The 19869-nt window shown below is 33.6% G+C and overlaps 2 protein-coding genes and 1 long non-coding RNA gene across 4 annotated transcripts; all 3 read right to left on the bottom strand.

Annotated features, from left to right (window-relative positions):
• Positions 1-195: 195 nt before the first annotated feature.
• LOC110733432 (nuclear pore complex protein NUP88-like) lies at positions 196-8970 on the bottom strand. Its single transcript, XM_021913482.1, has 9 exons — positions 8518-8970; positions 7263-7414; positions 6352-6474; positions 5608-5752; positions 5230-5291; positions 3995-4211; positions 1992-2909; positions 1400-1649; positions 196-1101 (listed from the first exon to the last, which is right to left on the bottom strand). The coding sequence occupies exons 1-9, from the start codon at positions 8848-8850 to the stop codon at positions 830-832; spliced, it is 2472 nt and encodes an 823-aa protein (XP_021769174.1). The 5' UTR covers positions 8851-8970; the 3' UTR covers positions 196-829.
• A 760-nt stretch (positions 8971-9730) lies between these two features.
• On the bottom strand, positions 9731-15311 carry LOC110733433. Of its 2 annotated transcripts, XM_021913484.1 has the most exons (4): positions 14700-15294; positions 13612-13886; positions 10354-10509; positions 10172-10207 (listed from the first exon to the last, which is right to left on the bottom strand). In XM_021913484.1, exons 1-3 carry the CDS (start codon positions 14974-14976, stop codon positions 10441-10443), a joined length of 621 nt encoding a protein of 206 aa, XP_021769176.1. In that variant the 5' UTR covers positions 14977-15294; the 3' UTR covers positions 10172-10207; positions 10354-10440. The 2 variants fall into 2 exon arrangements, with proteins under 2 accessions (XP_021769175.1, XP_021769176.1); XM_021913483.1 differs by lacking the exon at positions 10354-10509 and having other exon boundaries at positions 9731-10207; positions 14700-15311.
• Positions 15312-18340: 3029 nt separating this feature from the next.
• On the bottom strand, positions 18341-19462 carry LOC110733435. Its single transcript, XR_002513633.1, has 3 exons — positions 19217-19462; positions 18582-18705; positions 18341-18452 (listed from the first exon to the last, which is right to left on the bottom strand). It is a non-coding gene; the product is annotated as an uncharacterized LOC110733435 (long non-coding RNA).
• Positions 19463-19869: the final 407 nt, after the last annotated feature.

The raw sequence follows: 19869 nt of genomic DNA on the forward strand, positions 1-19869 counted from the left end.
TGTAATTACGTTAGTCTGGTCGGGTGACCAGATATCGAGTGGATCGATTTGAAGTTGGAACTGCCAATCCATCTATACTTGAACATGAGGATGACCCTGAACAAATTTTATAATACACTCAGGTGCACCTCAAAAGTGTACCCAGCTACCCATGGGCCAAGACTATTTTCTTAATCCAGCCGAAGAGGAATAATAATTGATGTTTCTATAGTAAGAAAATCTGAATACTTTTCTTTTCATCATCAGAATTAAATTGATACAAGGATTCCTGAATATTTTACCAGAAAAATGATACTTCTACATGAGCAGATGTCAAAAAAAATGTAACTAGGATGCTCAAGACCGAAAATGTTACAGCTATAAGTTCCTACTTTTTCTACTAGTTAAATACTAGTATCATATGACATCGATTCCTCCATGGAACCCTAAATACCCAATTTACAACAAAGCAGAACAGCCGAAACTTTCCCATCCATGTTACTACGTTAGCACTTGTTAAAATCTATATCATAGGAACAACATAGTTCCTCTATGCCTCAACTGCACCACCAATTACAAGGAATTTAAACGTTGCACAAGCATCTTTCCATTGGCATCCGCAAGACCAAACATCTGAAAGCTGTTCAATCAACCACCAAGTGACGAGTGGCACGCTGGCATTTCAGGGTAGCAGAAACATCTTTCCATTGGCATCTGCTGGACAAAACATCTGAAAGCTGTTCAATCAAACTGCTAAGCAAGGAGCTTGTGACAGCTTCTCTACATGAATTAATTCACAAAACACCAATAGCCACATCCATATCGTTAATCATCACCAGGTACCATAACCTCATTTAGAAGTTTCATCTTCCCAATCCTTCAATGCAGATTCTACCAGTTTTACTTTCTTTGAATTCTCGCTGTTTACTAGAGAGAGTTTCTCGAGTGAGGACTTTAATTGGTCTAGCTGGGACTCTTGTACCAAGCCCTTCTTTTTGGAGGGGATCCTCTGGAAGTTGGGCTTCATCTTCCCCTTGAGAGTTTGGGTGTACCTTCTCAACCTCCCATTCAATGCTTCAACAGAGGACTGCAAAGCATCCAGCTCAACAGTTGTAAAGCTGTCTGCAAAAGTAGCCAAATGTATATTAGCCCTTCACTAAATTGACAAGGATTATTAAAAATGCAAACTGTTAAAATACAGACAACGAACAAATTGCTTCTCTTACTCAGTCTCATTAGATTCTCCAAGTGACTGGAGGGTTGCCACAAGCAAATTTGGGGACCTAAATATTTTACTATATATCCCTTGTACATATAGTGGTAAGCTTGTATTTTACTACGGATGTGGGCATGCAGTAGCTGTAATCATAAACATTGCTAATAACCAACAAACAAAACTAGCCGTAAATAAGATCCGTACCTAGTTCTGACTTGAACTCACGCTCAGCTCTGGTCAATGGCTTCTTATGAATTCCAGGGAACTTTCTCAAGTTTTGCAAGCGGGTTTCCAGAAATTCATGGCGCTCAATTGCACGACTGATCCTTTCATCCAGTTCTGGCTGTTTACTCTCAACATTCACAAGCCTCTGCTTAGCTTCACTTAATCGTGCATGCAGGTTATGAATTATTTTATTCAGATGAGGCCCATGATGCTTGAGTTCAAAATACACCTAAGAAAAAAAAAAGAAGCAATTCTATAAGATAAATATAATATACAGAGCCCACATAAGCAACATCAACTCAGATACCCAGTAGATTTGAAATCACAAAAATTATTACTCTGTAAACTTGTGTCATACTACTTCCCTTGCTTTATCTTCGGGGATTATAGCCAATGCCACAAAAAGTCAACAATACTATCTCAAACCCCTTTAAATTGAACAGATCAGAATAATAAATTCGTCACAGGCATACCAGAGTATTCAAAAACAAGAGCAACAAGGCCAAGTAATATTAATTCAACTGGTTTAGGTCCCAAGTAATGCTCACATACATTAATATACTTTCATTACCTTATGCGCATATTCCACGTAGTTTTCATGGAAAAGCTTGAAATACTGATGCAGGGCTGAACGTCCTTCTATAGAATCAGCAGCAACTGTTCGCAAATTAGATCCTTGTGGAACAATAACCATCTGAGGGCCAGCAAGGAGTTCTCTACTTATAATGTCTGGAGTAATCCTTTCTCTTGCTTCTTCTGACTTGGCAGGTCTCTTCTCTGTGTCTGTAAACTTAGGAAGCAATATATCCCATGTTTTCATCTCTAGCACAATACATTCTCGAGTAGAAGTGACTCCAGCAATCCACGAGTAGCCAAATGAATCAGATAGAACCACAAAACCACAAAGAGAAGAGGAAGTGCCTGTTGAACCCTCATATGTATTTACAACTGGATGTACAGATGGAGTTTTCATCATTTCATCCTTCCCACAGGTCTGATGCGTAAATGGTAGAAAGTGCAACACTATAGAATCTACACCTCCATCATGAAGGCAGTATATTCTCTCAGAGATAAGAGGATCAATAAACATAGAAATTAGAGAGTCGCTATCCTTGATTTTAGGCAGGGCCAAATCTACAATAGCCAATCTTAAAAGAGGAGGTGGATGACCAGACCAATCACAATAATCAAGTGGCTGGTCAAGCCTTACAACAGAAAACTGATCTGCAATTGATTCACATATCATTGCAAACCCACGTATACGATCATGGGAATCAAATGAGAGATGAGGCGGATTCCCAGTTTGCCAAAGGGGTTGAATTTCATCAGCAAGAGCATCAATTTGTAACTGTCCACCACTCCATGCAGTCACTAAGATCGAGTCCTTGCCGACAGAGTTGTAAAGAAAGCTCACAGCACGGCCACCACATTCTGCTCCACGAAATCCAGGATCATCTTCCTCACCATGACAAACTTTACGAAGAGGGCCCTGGAAAAGTAATACTTCATAAAAATTACTGTTCCAAGTATGCTAGATACATCATTCATTTCTGGAGTTAGATAATCGAATAAAGTGCTTATAATGTAACAAAAACACTGATTGCATGACTAGTTTCAATCTTCATATAGAGCCAATTACAGCCTAGTTTACCAGCATGGTGTTCTCAATCCACCCAACATAAAGCAAAAGTGACATTAGACAACAAAATAATAAACAGATTTACAGAAGCTCCATTCCCACCAAACAAAGTTAGTTCTTATCTTTGTAGCAAAAGCATTTGTGCTATCAAGTAATAGTAACCCCATGAGTAAGCCTATAAACTCTGCACCCCTGTGATTATCAGAAAAAATCACTGAGAGTTGAGAGAATGATGATTTCAAAAAAAAAACAAAAAAGTAAAGTACAGGGTACAAGGTTCAAAGAAGATAGGCATGACATATTGTGGTTGATGGTAAAGGGGTACATTGCTTAGTTAGAAGCTACACAATGAAATTGTAAAAAGTACAGGGGTACAAGGTTCAAAGAAAATAGGCATGACATATTGTGGTTGATGGTAAAGGGGTACATTGCTTAGAAAAAATAGGAATAACAACAAAAAATACAATAACTGATAGTGAAGGGATAGCTGAGACCCTGACAGATGAAAAAAATTCCCAAAATAAAAGCTCATTGATTAGAGGAACAGCAAAATATTCATAACATTAAGTCAAACATCATTCACAGATGGGCTAGATAAAATAGAGCTTTAGCCCACCCCAAAAGGAAAAAACACACACTGGAATTAGTGGGGATCAGAAGTCAAACCCAATTTCTAATTCAACAAGGAAAAACCAAGTGTCAGATCCACTCATTCATTGAGACAACAATACAGGTACCGAAGCAAGCCTACAACTAATCTAGAACCTGTGTTGAATTACAAACACGTAAACTGAGAGTTGTCCTGAATTACGTGGTATGCATTCAAAACATATGCTTCAATTCAATTCAATTACGTGGTATTTCCCATCAGCATGCACTTAAGCAACTGAAGAAAAGGCAAACCTGAAATAAATTACAACAATTAAGGAATATACCTGCAATGAAAGTGACGCATCTATCACCACATAAGGACAAGCTTTCACAGCTGTGATGTTACTAGCTGCTCCCTTTCCTTGGTCTAGTTCAGGAAATGTTGCTTCTAACCAAGATATAGCCAGACTTGAATTGCTAATAGCTGATGAGTTGGTAGATTTCTGACCAAAAGTTTGGGCATCACTGTAAATTTCTACTATTGATTCCCACATGAATACACTGTCAAAAAAAAAATAAATAAACAAATAATTCACTAACCATGCTCAAGGATCATAAATATACATGACAAAACACTGATACCGAATGCAGAAGTCTGAATTCATAAATCACACTTTTCCCTTTTGTATAAAGCGTGATCCAAAATTGCAAAACCCCAAAATAGCCAATAATAATCAGAAACTATGACCATTTTGAGAAGCTATCCTCAAAAGTTTTAACAGGAACTATCTTCATAAAGAAAAGAGTGGAGGCCAAAGGGTTGTACAGAGACAATCTTTGGAAAGGGAGGTCAACATAGGGAGGCAAGTGAGTGGAGAAAAAAGTTTGGTTGAAAATATTTAAGTAACGCGTGATAATTTTGTATTTTTGGTTATTAAAACCAAAAAAACGTTCTTTCCAATGTCATTTGTCTAATCATTTTTTTGGGGTGGGGGTTGAGGTAAATAACAATGGTACGATAGTACGAAAAAGATGCTGAGACAATCTAGGCATAATCCTATTAAAAAGTACTATTCTCTGATATCCAACCCGTTGCTAACCTTTAAAAATTATGAGAGATAGGGAAAAGCATATTAGACAAAGCAGAAAAGCTATTATCTTCCCAAATGGATCTTTCCAATCAGGTATTGTACAGAATAATTCGAATTTGTTCAAAATTAGTGGATGATATCGACACTTCTATAATCAATAGCTTATGATGAAAACACAATCAAACTGGCCATACAGATTTTCAGCTACGTTAGTTCACATTGTGGGTCAATATCAGTTTGAGTTATCTGGTTTCAGGTCAGATTCGGACCTGATACAGATCAATCAGAAATAATAGTGAACGATTTTATTTCACCAAATCTAGCTAGTATTTAGCAAACTCTTCGAATTTCAATAGTAAATCAACATCATTTGATAGGCCAATCCAGTTTGAGCAACGATATCAATAAATTGATCCATATCTAACAAAGTTTTAGAAGACAATTTCACAGAATGTACTACAAGTACAACTACTGTGTAGAAAATGTACCTTCCAAATGGGGCCACTGGGCAGAGAATGTAAACAGAGCCATCACTAAACAAAACAAAAACCTACAAAATGGCAAGGAGGAGACATAAGTAGCAAATAAAAATAAACAGCAATCACTTAGAGATTAGCTCTCTGCAACCATTTTTTACATCAAACTTCTAAGTACATGACATATTAAACATGGAACTTTTGTGTGAAGCTGTGTCAGATAAACAGTAAGCATGTAAAAGGACAAGTTTCTGGGTGATACTAGACTTTATGAGCCCTCATCTAGAACCAACAAAGAGCATAACATATACAAACGGTCTTTGATTAATAAACTTTGAAACAAGTTAAAATTTCAATAGAATCTAATTGATAAGATCCATCAGAACTCACACTAAATCTGTCCCATAAGTGATCACGCCCAAAGGAGAAATCAACAGGGCAAATTGATGATGCATGCCGGGATCTACCTGGCTCTAAAGGCTGCAAATAGTACTCCTGCTCTGGCTGATCAAGGGCAGATGACAAATCAAATATTCTACAAAAGGAAACCAAAGGCAATTAGTCATAGTGGCATCAACATGAAACAACATAGACAAAAAAGAAGAGCTACGTTTATATACCACAATTTGAATTGTTCAAAAAATATACTTCATAAACCACAATCTTGAAAAAAAATTACCATTAAGGTGTTAACACAATTAGTTCGATTTCTTGAGCTTAACTTAAACTGTGACATCTGTGACTCCCAAAATCAAGCCCATATGCGAGTAATGGAAAGAAATATATTTTATGGGTCATATGTTTAACATTCAAAAAGTCATGAGTACCATTAATTGGTGTTGTATTAAACAAAGTTTCTTAACAGACAGTTGCTTCAAAAAAAATTAGAAGGCAAATTCTCACATTAATTTTTATCCAAAAACAGAATCTATATACTACAATGTAAACAGAATCTATATTATAATGTTCAGGAATGAGCAGGGTACAAAGCAATTAACACACCAAAACATCAACCACAATAATATATTCTATACAAGAATACAATGATAAATCCCCTTTGTCGATTGTTGTTCATAATATTCATAATAATAAAAAAATTATTAAAAAAAATGGAAGGGAGGGGGGTTATTTTACCTGAAAACTGAATCAGAAGAAAGAACTGCAATATGTGTATCACTATAAGGATGCCATACCACTTGCAATATGCGGATAGCACTATTACATTTATCATAAACTTCAGAACCAACAGGGACAGTCCTGCATAAACAAGAATTAGATTGTGAATAAGCAATAAATTGTGAATGCCCAGCAAGAGGCAAAAATGTTATATTAGGCAGAATACCACTAATTTCCTACAAATATTCAGGCAACTTTTCAGTGTTTATTACATAAAGTTTTAAATGCTACCCATTTAAAACTTCCAGAAAAAGCACTAAACACCTCTCACTTTTAGAAACCACAGCAGGCATTGCATTAAGGAAAGAAAGAGCAAAGAACTCCATCTTTCAAATCTAGCTTATCTCAGTCTCTTTTTCCTTTGTGCTTCCATTATTGCATTAGCATTCAGGATTACCAACTCTCAACTCAACCGTCTTAGAACCCACCACCCGCATTCACCCCCTAATACCTTTCTGGTACCTTGCACTTTAGATTTTAAGAGCAACATGAAGTCGAGAATTTATTTCTAGTTGAATAAAGGCCTTCGAAACATTTAAATTTCAGCAAAATTGCATGATCATGAGATCATTGTAACCACAATAACTCTATTAATGTCAGTAAGAGATCATAGCGGCTGACGATAAGAAAAAAAAAAAAAAAAAAAACAATAAATTGATAAGTTCCATTTTGCCAGGCCTGCCCAATTAAGGGAACAAAGAAGAAAAACATGAAGCATCCCAATTACCTGAGATGCTTCAAATCCTAAAGCATCAAGAAAATTCTGGAAAAAAAACTAATGGCATGAAAGGCTCCAGAGCATACAAAGTTAAAACACATGTCATATGCTCTATATTTTGTTAGCAATAACATTTATGTATAAGGCATACCTGCAAATACTCGAACCATCCTTTGCGGAAGTACATCCATAAAGATACATGACACATATGCAATCTGAACCAGCAAGAAGCAATGCTGACCCATTTCTATTAATTGAGATTTTGGTAACATGATAGTCAAGTTCAATATCTGTTTGCAGCACCTATGACAAGTATGGAATCATCAATAAGTATAGCCAAAGATATTTATCCAAGAGACAAAAGGCACCCTAAAAATTATTTTTAAAACACAAGACTAATGCAAGAGGAATAAAAAAAACATACACATGGAAAAGTTTGATTTGACAAGCATGGACTTGAATTAATCAAAATAATGAGTACCAAATATCAGGGCACGATATAAACCTTTTCAACTATCTTCTACTTTAACATAGAAACTTGATATATAACTCTTATTTCCAACTTAAGTATTTCCTTTAGTGTTGGCCAATGATTATGTAAGTAGATATTTCTATGGCCAAACTAAGCAATCACACAAAAAAATGAGGATATAGACTACAAATGCACATAAAATCTCCTTTGAAAGCTACACTTTAATAGTAATTACAACTCATTTATTCCCAGTCGCCGGGATGGCTTTATGACATTAAGTTCTCTCATCAAGATGCATAATAAAATTCTTCTTTGTTGACCGGAATTGGCAGTTTTTTTTTACCACTTAGATGACAAATTCAAGGCAAGATTTTCACCCACCAGGAAAACATAGTGAAGGTAGTAACTAATCCGGCAAGCATCATCCCCCAGGGCAAGGGGAAGACTAGAAGCTAGGCAATTTAACTTGAATGGTACTTGCAGCGACAAACTGCCTTTCCTGACAATTTCCAATACACCATCACCGCGCTCCCCCCCCCCCCCCCATAACCCGAGATTACCCTAATAGCATATCTACCTGCCTAATGTACTGCATTATATTAATAGTTGGCTAAAGTGCAGCTAACTTTGTTTGCAGAAGTCAGTTAAAACTCGTAATTGCTAAGAATGCTAACCTGAGTAGTTCAATCAGCTTTATTAAACTAGTAATCAAGAACAAACATCAAACAAGAGCAAAAGTTACGAGAGAATAAATTTTATCTATATTAATAAAACCTATGAAATTAATCAGCTCAAATGAACTTCAAATCAATACATTATACCCCCTAACTCTATAAACCCTAAACCCTGACAATTCCAAAACATCAACAACAAAAATTCCAAAATTAAACACAAACACAATTCAATTAGGGAAACAGAGAAAGAGAAATCAAACCTTAGAAGGAGAAGCAGCAGCAACAGAAGTAGGTTCAGGTTCACCCAAACGAACAGACAAACGATGAAGACAATCCTTCTCGGAATCCCAGTAGTAGATTCTAGAAGATCCATCCCAAGCCATTAGATTCATCGCAAACCGATTCTCCGGCGAACTTACGCCGCCGCCGAAGGCGGCGAAGGAGGAGAAGACGGGATGATCCTGAAGTGGAAGCCATTGAAGCTGCTTATCAGTGGGAGTTGAAGAAGAAGGAGATGAAGAGAGAGCTAGGGTTTTCGATTTCTGCTGATTCTTCTCATTGCTTGATTCTGCAATGTCGAAATTGAACCTCATTTTTTCTAGAAATTCAGATTTTGATTTAATTTGGGGGGTTATATGAGAGAGAAAAAAAAATGGAGGGAGAATATTTGCAGATTTTAGAATAGTGAAAGAGACGAGAGTGTCTTGTTTGAGGAGGAGGTGCACGAGTGTGAAATACTTAAAATGGGCTTTTTTGCTAGTATTTGGGCTATTTTTGTTGGGTTATAATTAACTGGTAACGAAAGAAGTGGATCCATAATCCAAATTAGCTCAAATAGAATTTTCAATATTTCGGGCCTGTTTGATTGACGTAAGTGAGTTAAACTGAACTGAACTTATTGAAAATGAGCTGAACTGAACTGAAAATAAGCTGAAAAAAACAGGTTCTTCATGTATTCACTAACTGTGTTTTTCCTGCGTTTTCTATTGTGAGAGTAATCCTTGACCGATTGAATAATCCTTGACCGACTGAATAATCCCTGACCGATTGAGTAATCCGAGAATAAGTAACCCTGACCACACAATGTGACCAGCTATATAAAAAAATTTGTGGTTTACTAATCGCAACTCAAGTCACTTCATGGCCCGGTTTGATTTGAATTTTTGGTTTTATTAAAACTTAATCATGTTTTTTTACAATAATTATTTGAATTAATAAATAGTACGGAGTAATGCAAACTTTGATGCCATAGATCTATCAATCTTGTGTCGCTATCTGTACTTGAAAATTATTTGATTTATTAAATAGTAATGGAAAATTGGGAAGGAGCAAAATCCGTTGTAAATCTTTGAGATATTTGTAACCAACAAGAACTATTCAATGTGTACCTTAATCTTCATTTGCATAAGCTTACTTGTAATGTTTAATTATAAACAATGGTTAAGTTAAGTGACAACAACTATAATTAAAATTCATCCAAATCACACGTATAACTATAAAACGGAGTAAAAGTGTTGAAGATAGATATATCATATATAATTACAATTTATATAGCAACAACTTGAAAAAATCACACTTGCTACTTAACTAGCTAGATGCACCCCTTTGGAGGGCAAAGAAAATTGTAGGAGCCTTCGGCTTGCCTACTGATATTCATACTAATAGTTCCTCTCTCTTTAGTTATATACATAATCTTGATCCTTGATAAACACCCTACGACTTCCCATACGCCATCTCCCTACCCCAAATGGAAAGAAAAAAAAAAAGAAAAAAAAACTATACAATAAAGAAGTGAGATGAAATCGATAGTACAATCTCATTCCTCAACTACCAAACACAAGTTAAAAGGACTCTAAGGATGTTTATGTATGTCAATCCTATGTTGTTATGGATACGTTTCTCACGAAAATCTTGAAATTGCATCATTTTATATGTACGGTACTGAAAATCCTGCATATAGAAAATGAAAATTTGTTAGTTATTATAATATGTAGGTACATGCAATCATGTTGCAATTGTTGGATTTATAAGTAGACAAATAGGTTATCAAAGCTTTTGTCAAAAGAATATGATTTGTTGGGACATGGAAATCTTACCTTTAAAATAATGTACGAAAATCCTTTTTTTTTTTTTATGAGAAACTATACGAAATTTATCTTTAATGCTCTAATTTTGTACATGCTTCACTTCTTCCTTTCTTCATGCAACAATTTTTCATATCTTGGAAATCCTTTCTTACAAGCTGAATTAACCTACATACAACAATTTGATTGACGAATAAATCAGATTTCAAATAAATGTTGAAGCTGTTGAAAACAAGGTTTTTGTAAGACTAAAAGGATTCTTTATAAGTCAAAGTAAGATGTAAAGAACAAAAGGATCATCTCACTCTTGCAAAAACCAAACATTTTCTAAAATGACTTTTAACTGCAACGAAAAAAGATACACAATTTCGAAATCACCCTTTAATCTTGAAGTTAAATTTTCAATGTACGGGCCTGTATACTACCTAAAAAGTTCTAAAACATGCTTAATTAACAGGGTTAAAGTAGCAATTATGTCAAGACTTGTCAGCATGTCAATTATACTACCAATAAAATTAAAAAAAACATGTCAATTTTTGATGATTCAGACTAAGAAAGGATTCCAAAACCTGATTAAAAGAGAACCTTACAGACAATGTCTTTTATTCATTGTCACTTTATACAACTCATTCAATTTTTCTCTTATATTAACATCAGAATTACGTCATTTAAGGTTTATAATTTTCTTGATTAACCCATTTAATTCTTTCTTCCCATAATTAGCAATACAAGTGGATTCATAGACAAATCTTACTCAAACGTCCAATATAAATGTCTTCATCAATGGATAAGTTGTCCCTACCTTTGCATATTCCGTAGACCAAAGGGTCTCTTGCTTTATTTAATTTTCATTACTATAATACCAATTTGATGTAGATATTTATGATCAACATATGGACCTAATTAACCGCCCATCCCTAAATTCATTTATTCTGTTACACATCATGATGCAAGTAAGTGGTGTTTTTTCACATATCGATGTGATTATGAGTTCATGACCTATCCCTCCAATCACCTATCTAGAACATAAAGTCGCTATATCAGTATTATTTAAATTAATAATGTATGTGCGATTATTATCTTGAAACAAAGAGAGAATTATTAGCCAAATAAGTCTTGTTGTAATAGCAAGGGTAAGTTTACAAATATCTGATAAATGGCGTCAATACACGACCTCATTCAAGATAAGTTCAAAGTATGACGATGGATGCCTAGATGGAGTTCTTTACACATATAATATTAATAAGCTAAATTTTAAATAGTGATCAAAAGAATAGGACACAAACCTAAATATTATATATAAAAAACATGTCATGATTAAGCAACTAATACGCATGAAGAGTACACCTAATTCACAATTGAAGTGATCTTATTATGATATTGTGGCTCTAATCACTCCATAACTCTAGATAATCATGCATGTATGCGTACTTCACCATTTTGATGTATTTCTTTGATTACGTATAACTTCTAATTTAATTTTTATGCATGTGATGTGATCCCCTCACTCGTACTCTACGCGAGGTTGTCAAAAAATCTCTAAGCGGGACCCCATATCAATACATGAATAATATAATTAGGTTTAACTTTTTAGACTTAGGAAAAGCATATAGCAACACCAAATTAAATTTAACACGACGTTAAATTACTATAAGTACTTAAATTACTTTGTATCAAAATTAGCAATTTCTGTTGGAAAGAGGTGTCCTTACACTTGGAAACTTTCCTCCTAAAAGACCCTCGTGTACTGACAAAAACTCTATTTATTCCCTAAATACGACACAATTATCAACGAAAAAATTGTCCCGGTATGCATATGTAGAGACGAACGACACAATCACTATGTTAGAAGTATCGATCATCTCTCGGGGGGTCTTATTCCTTAGGAAGGGTAGGTTTGGATTTGAAAATGAAGCCTCAAATGTATACGAGAGTAGGAAAAAGATCTTATATTAGAAAACAAAACAAAATATCCTAAAGTGCTTGAATATTGTTTGGACTAAAAGCATTATTAGTGTATAATAATTAGTGGTAAGATGGTAGGTTTTGACTGAATAAAAATGTTACGTTGAAAATTTCACAGCAATTTCGTGCGAAAGCACTAGTCAATTTTAAGGTAAGACTTCCCCCCAACGCTTACTATAAGTTGCTCCCAAATTTGATTATTCTTTGCCACAGCAACAAAATATAAATCTAGGTGTTTTCAATAAATTAATATTTGTCAATATTGGACAACATGTTATTTTATAATACCAAGTACGAATTATAATAAATTACAGCAATAATCCATCAATCAAGCTCAAAGAATCTCTTAATTAAGAGCTAAGACTAATCTATGGCTAATTCAATCGTCATGGCTTAGGTGGTTATATTATAAGGACATATAACTTATTAATGATCATCCTCTAATCGAATCTGATCTTCACAACTTTTTTTTATGTTTCAAATTTTTGTTCTCATTTAAACCCAATTTTCTATTTAGAATAATTTCAAATTTTATACGAGTACTAGAATCTATTCTGTTTCTCTTTTCATTTTCTAAATAAAGTGTTCATATGAAAACGAGTAGTAACACTACTTGACGAATATTCTCGGGAATTATTATGAGAGACGGGTACATGGTAAGACATGGGTACAGACTACAGAGTAATTAAAAGTTGAAAATGTCAAATAGTCTTTCAATCCATTCATACAGCTATAGAGTTTTCCTATGCCACTTTATTAAAATTAAAGTTCCAGGTCATAAACTCCTAGCTTTGAGACATTACAACTGTTTTAGTGGTACAGCACCCCACTCTTGATTGGTTTATCCTCTTTATAAAGATATGCTATTAGGAATTAATTAGTGCATAGCTAATTAGCTTGGCATCTTTTTAATGATATTCTACCAACTCATCAAAGCCACCTAGCAAACAGAAACCTATTTCTTACACTTTTTAGCTGCCAATTTTCAGTAATCAATATTAAATCCCATGCTAATAATAATTTCATCATGTACCAACCAAATTAATTCATCTTGCAACATTGTTACGGAGTATTAAATTATGTACTCGAATTATTTTGTAAATTCAACAAATAAAAAATGTGTCGTTTTAGTAACTACTCGATTGGGTTGCTAACGTGGGACATTGATTATTTATCCTATTTAGCAAAGGGTTACTTAGTTTTGTATTTTTGTTATCGACTTTGGGATAAGGGGTAAGGGGATTTCTTGAAATGAAATTAACTTTAACTTGCAATTAAATTGAGGTAGGGATGGAGGGAACTTACAGCTTCAATGTCAATCCTGTAAACAAGAAGCTTTTTCCGTTCTCGACAACTGGTCCTATAAGCAACAAACACGTGTCCAACCGCCAATACGTAAGAACATACGAATAGTGCAACCTCGGTGACTTTAGTGTACCCTCTCTCGGCACCACTTGCACCACCAAATACGAACGGGGCTTTTAATGATACAAACACCAACGAAAGTACCGAACATATTGTTACCACCCACAAGTAGGGCCCACGTGACAACTTCGGCCCATCACAACAGCTATACACACCTATACATTACAATAAACAAGTTGTTCTCAATACATTAAACACATAACAAAAATTGTTAATACGTTATCAGACTTATCACCCGTTCGTTACATAAAATACACATTATTACATACAAAGTCTTTTAAACTCGCTAATTGTCACAGTTTTTATGGTATATAGGTATATTTAACCGTTACAAAGAAAGTGAATTGTCATATGTATTAAGAATAAAATAAATGCAAAATTAATTAGATTTATTTCATATGGGATTATGACTTATGAGAATGTAGAGCATTATTAACCAACTTTAATAAATTATGCAGAAAACACATGAAAACGGCTAACAACAATTGGGCCAACTACTGTCAGAAAATATATTAATATAAAATAATAATCAAATTAAGCCAACTAGTTTGCTGGACTTATTAAGCCCTTAATTAGTCATTTCTGCTATGTAAGCGCACTTTAAGGTAGGTTAAGATATAAACTGCCTAATCTAATCAATGGTGACCATCAAATTTCAAGTTTTGGCCGGTTAATTAAGTACTTAATAATCTTGTAGAACCATAATAACATAACGAATTAGCTTAACAAGTACCCATGAACACTCATTAGAAAAATCGCGAATAATGCAATAAATAAAGTTATTCCCTATTCCTAAAACAGTTGTACCAAATTCATACAACCCCGTCAATTTTCATACTATATTCAACAATTATTCTGTCTAATAAAACCTAAAAAAAATAAAATCATTATTGCTTGTGTAAGCCCATACGGCAATATTATGTGAGACCGTCTTATACAAGACTTTACGAAAAAACAAGGAAACTTACAGATGATGACGAGGGAGCGGAGTATGGAGATCAACGGAATATCAACAAGCGAGTATCTGAAATCGTAATTGGCAAGGTGGGAGGACAACGATTGAGGAGATAGAAAAGGCGACGAAGCAGAGAACAAAGCAGAAGGTAATATGGTATCCGCAACAGCAAGAAGAACAGGAGCAGAGAAGAATAAAAACGAGATTAGTAATGTAATTAAGAAAAACACTGTTTTTATTGCTCTAATCACCCTTATTGATTTCTCCTCAAGAAACCCCATATTTTTCATTTTTTTTTTCTTTTCTTTAAGTTTTCGAATAATTCGAGGCGAGTTTGAGTCCGAGCCCGAGGTCGTAGTATGTACAAAGATAGATAATTTGGGGGGGGATAGACAAAAATAATTAGAAGAGGAGAATTGTGTAATGGAGAGTGGGAAGGTTTTAATAGAGAAGGGGGAATAAAAGGGAAGAAGAAGGCGTTGAGAAATTTGACCAAGAGTAGGAAGAGTCGTGGGGTATTATGATGACGTGGAATTTTTAAAATTTAATTTAGATTTGTAAATTTAAATATTTGGTGAGAGGAAGTTGGAGTTAATTAAAAGACAAAGATTAGGAAATTTACATACGCGGATGTTACTCGTCAAAGAAAGCTCACTTTGTATTCCCCCACTTCTTAAATTTCTTCTAGACTTAACGGCTTTAACTAAAAAGTCTTCTTCAAGTTACTATCAATACAAATGTACTTTTTTGTAATTTGCCTCCCTTAACTAAACTACAAGAGTAGGAAACTAGAAGTTTAATCTTCCAAAAAAAAGACTACTTTTAGTTTTTTTTTTTTTTTGAGGGCGAGACGAGGAGTATTTGATTTGTAAATATACTACTCATAATTGTCATAGGTTTATATTTATATGATACGAGTACGTGTTTTACCTTTTGAAAAATACTCGTACATAATAGTACAACATCTACTCATATTATGTAGGCTTTGAAAAGAATAAATTTAGATAGAGATTAAACACCTTAAGAGTTTTTCAAGTAATAGATGATCCTATACACAAGTAACGATATATTAAATCGAAAGTGTTTTAGATAACTTTAACAGTTGGATATTATAAAATAACATCGATAGAATTTACAGTTAAAAATTAGATTTTTATTTTTATTTTGAATTTTTTCTTGAAAGGTGAAAGACTGGAAGATATCATAAGTTGTATTCCGTAGAATTTTGTTTTTTTGAACATGTGTAAATCTTGATATGGTTGAGTTGATTCTAATCGTTCAATTATTCAATTTCTTGTGACATTATTTTTGTCATTATACATGATATTTATGAATGCACACACATTTAATGTGATGATTATGTGGGGAAAACAATCATCATCATTATGTAAAAGATATCAAAAGGATAGAATTCGAATCTATTTGTTGATAGCAAGATGAATTTATCAATTGATTGCATTTTAATATCCCCTGAAGTCTAAATGAAGGGAAAGTATGAAAAATAAATATATGGCACATAAATTATTTTGGATAATCAATCAAAAATGTCTTTCACTCCTAAAATTTATAGAAAACCAAGAAGAGAGGCAAGGCAAGGCAAGGCAAGGCCTATGAGTGAACAAGTCCTATTTGCAAACAATCACTACTTCCCTAGTATTACTCCATAACCCTTAATCCTTCCATCAATCCCAAAACGACATGTTTTGACTTTTTATGGTCAAAATTTGAAAACATTGATAAATAATTCTAATAAATTTACAAATAAAATATAATAATATATAGATATATAATTATGTGTTATATTGTTAAATTTGACTCATTTTAACTCCACCTACAATAGGTGAACAATAATATTAAAATTAATTTTTCCTTATGCAAATAATCTTTTTTTTTTCCGTTAGTCTTAAAGTCTTTCTAGAGTCATTAAGCAAAATTTCAATCCAAAAATTACATATCCCTTGATCACTTGATTATCTCCCCACTCCATGGAAATATGAAATAGTCTTGATTGACTTATATATATATATATATATATATATATATATATATATATATATACGGGGAGGTTCCGCTAAAAACAGAGCTTATGGTGAAAACTAAAAACAAGCAATCTTAGCCATTCATTACTAGCACAAAAGATCAGACGGTTCTAAAGCCCTAAGATCATTCCGACCTTACATATAATCAATTCAACTGTTTTAAAGATTTTTTTTTTTTTTTGACAAACGCAACGTTTTAAAGGTCACTACATGCTAAAATAAGGTAACTTTATCTAAATTGACGATATTTACATAGAGTCACTATATATAAAAATAACGTAACTATATACAAAAATAGGGTAGCTATATCAATTTTGATCATATTTACATAAAGGTCACTATATACAAAAATAAGGTAACTATATCAATTTTTAGAATATTTACTTAGAGGTCACTATATACAAAAATAGGGTAACTATATCAATTTTTAGAATATTTACTTAGAGGTCACTATATACAAAAATAGGGTAACTATATCAATTTTGACCATATTTACATAAAGGTCACTATATACAAAAATAAGGTAACTATATCAATTTTGACCACATTTATACAGAGGTCACTATATATAAAAATAACGAAGATCACTATATATAAAAATAAGGTAATTTATAAATTTTGACAACATTGACCACATTTTTATAGATGTCACTATTTACAAAAGTAAGGTAACTATCATCAGATAACTTCTCCTTCTCCGGGCTCCTTGTCATCAGATAATTTCTCATGCTCCTACTTGTCATCAGATAATTTCTCCCACTCCTCCTTGTCACCACCAAAGGAGTAGTCCACTGGCTCCAAACCCCGGCAGTCAAAGCTCATCAAACGGACAAACTTTCCAGCTTCACAGTCATCACCTGTTAGATAGCGGCCAGATTTTGGTATCATTGTAATAGTACCCTCCCTGCCACAGAACTTGCACTGAAATAATGAAAGGGTGATTGATTAGCAACAAGCCAAATGACCCTCATTTTTGTTCATTCTTTTGTGAGAAATAGAATCTGAGATAATTTTTCTATGAAGTAATTATGTCCGTGCAGTGTAACAATCTAGCAATGCTAGTAATTGACATACTATTTGTAAAATTAAAATTGCACAACAAAATAAAAGGCAGTAAAGCAATACAGTAATACTCAGCATACCACTAATTTACAATTATATCAAAAATCAAAAGGAAGGTGTTTTGTAATACCTCATCTAGTATCTTTCCTCTGTAGCTGGTTTTCCACTAGTCCTTGAACCCTAGACCTCTGGTTTCAAGAATCTTGAAAGCCACCACCAGAGCCAAAGAGGACTAGTGAACCAAACACCAATATCATACATTATTTACTTTATAAATTGTATAACTTTTGCCATTACTAGGCATTAGTGAATCAAACACCAATATCATACATTATATACTTTATAAACTGTATAACTTTTGCCACTATTAGGCATAGCATAACTTCAAGCAGTAGTAGTAGGGTCAATTCCAATACAGGTGGGGTCATACTTGAGGTGATGGTCATCTTTTGGTAAGGCTGTTAGGCTAATTTCACTTTCTAATCAACTTCAAATTAAAAGGCCATAACTTATTGTGTTCTTGTTGATAGGAATTGCGTTAATCCATTTTAAATCAGGTTTGCTTTGGTCCATTTCAATTAAAGCCAGCAACCTCTCCAGAGTACTTTCCATGCCTTCCAAATCACTTGGAATTTTGTCCGCCACAGTTGATTTCAAAAGTTCATCTGCCAACAGCAATAAAGCCAATCAATTTCCAATAAACCAGAATATATAACAAGTAAATACAAATTAGCATTGTTAATTAGGTGGTTTCATTATTTTGACAAAAATATATATCAAGTGCTTGTGCCTACATCCAACCCTCTCAGCTTCTGACATCCGAAGCTCTGCAGGAATTTCCTGAAATTGAGCAGCAAGCGGCTGGTCTCCAAGAGAAAACTAACAGAAACAAAGGCTTTTATTGTTGCCTCTCCATTTCTGAATGTAGTATCCACAGATAATCACAATTTCAATTTACAAGAAATGACAACAACATTCTGACCTATTCTCACTTCATCAAGTAACCCAGGAACATAAGGTTTTTGCCATTGAACAAAAATCACAAATGAAAACGAACAAAAACCAAGCGAAATCAAACAGGAAATCGAACAAAATCGAACAGGAAATCGCAAAATCAAACAAATCGAACAAAATTGATGAAAAAAAGTCGAAAAAATTGATGAGCAAAAGTCACAAAATCGCACTGGAAATCAAACAAAATTGATGAACAAAACACGCAAATCGCACAAGAAATCGAACAAAATCGCAGGAAAAAATTTTGATAAAATTGCCAAATAAAATCGAAAATTAAAAATCTGAAAATCGCATAAATCAAATCACAAAAATCGCATTGAAATTGGAAAAATCAAATTGAAAAATCGCAAAATCTAGTTGAACATCATGCGTTTTTCATGAAAATTTGAACAAAATCGGAAAAAAAAAAACGTACCTGATTTGAGCAATTTTAGGTTGTTTATGCGAAATTTGAACAAAAATTCTTCAATTTCCAGCAATTTGTGTTCAATTTTGGGATTTGAGGAGAGAGAAAGACAAGAGGTTTGCAAGTTTGAGGAGAGAGGAAATTTTGGACGGTGAGTTAGGGATTTGAGGGAGAATATGTGTTTTAATCTCAGCCGTGAGATTTGATGGGTCATAATCTACGGTGTTGATTGTCCGTTTTTATGTTTTCAGCTATAGGCTTGTTTTTACATGATCCACACTCTATATATATATATATATATATATATATATATATATATATATATATATATATACAAGTAAATAATTAATTTTAAAAGCAAGTTAATTTCCTCAATATCTTTCTCTACAATTCTTTGTACGGAATAATCTTTTAATCCCAAGTCAAAGAAGAACTTTCCCACATAACATGGCAACATCAAAACAAAATTACCAAATGATTCAATCAAATCAAAACTAAAAACTTTCTAGAAACCTCAAACTTGATCATGTTGACAAGTTATAAATTCAAATTAAACATGATTTTATTTCCTAAACACAGAAAAATCCGCAAAAAATAAATTAAAATTCGATTCATACCTTATATACATAGTTAATTAACATCAACAAATTAATACAAGCACA

The sequence above is a fragment of the Chenopodium quinoa genome, unplaced genomic scaffold (genome assembly GCF_001683475.1).
Source record: "Chenopodium quinoa cultivar QQ74 unplaced genomic scaffold, ASM168347v1, whole genome shotgun sequence".
NCBI classification, from domain to species: Eukaryota; Viridiplantae; Streptophyta; class Magnoliopsida; order Caryophyllales; family Amaranthaceae; genus Chenopodium; species Chenopodium quinoa.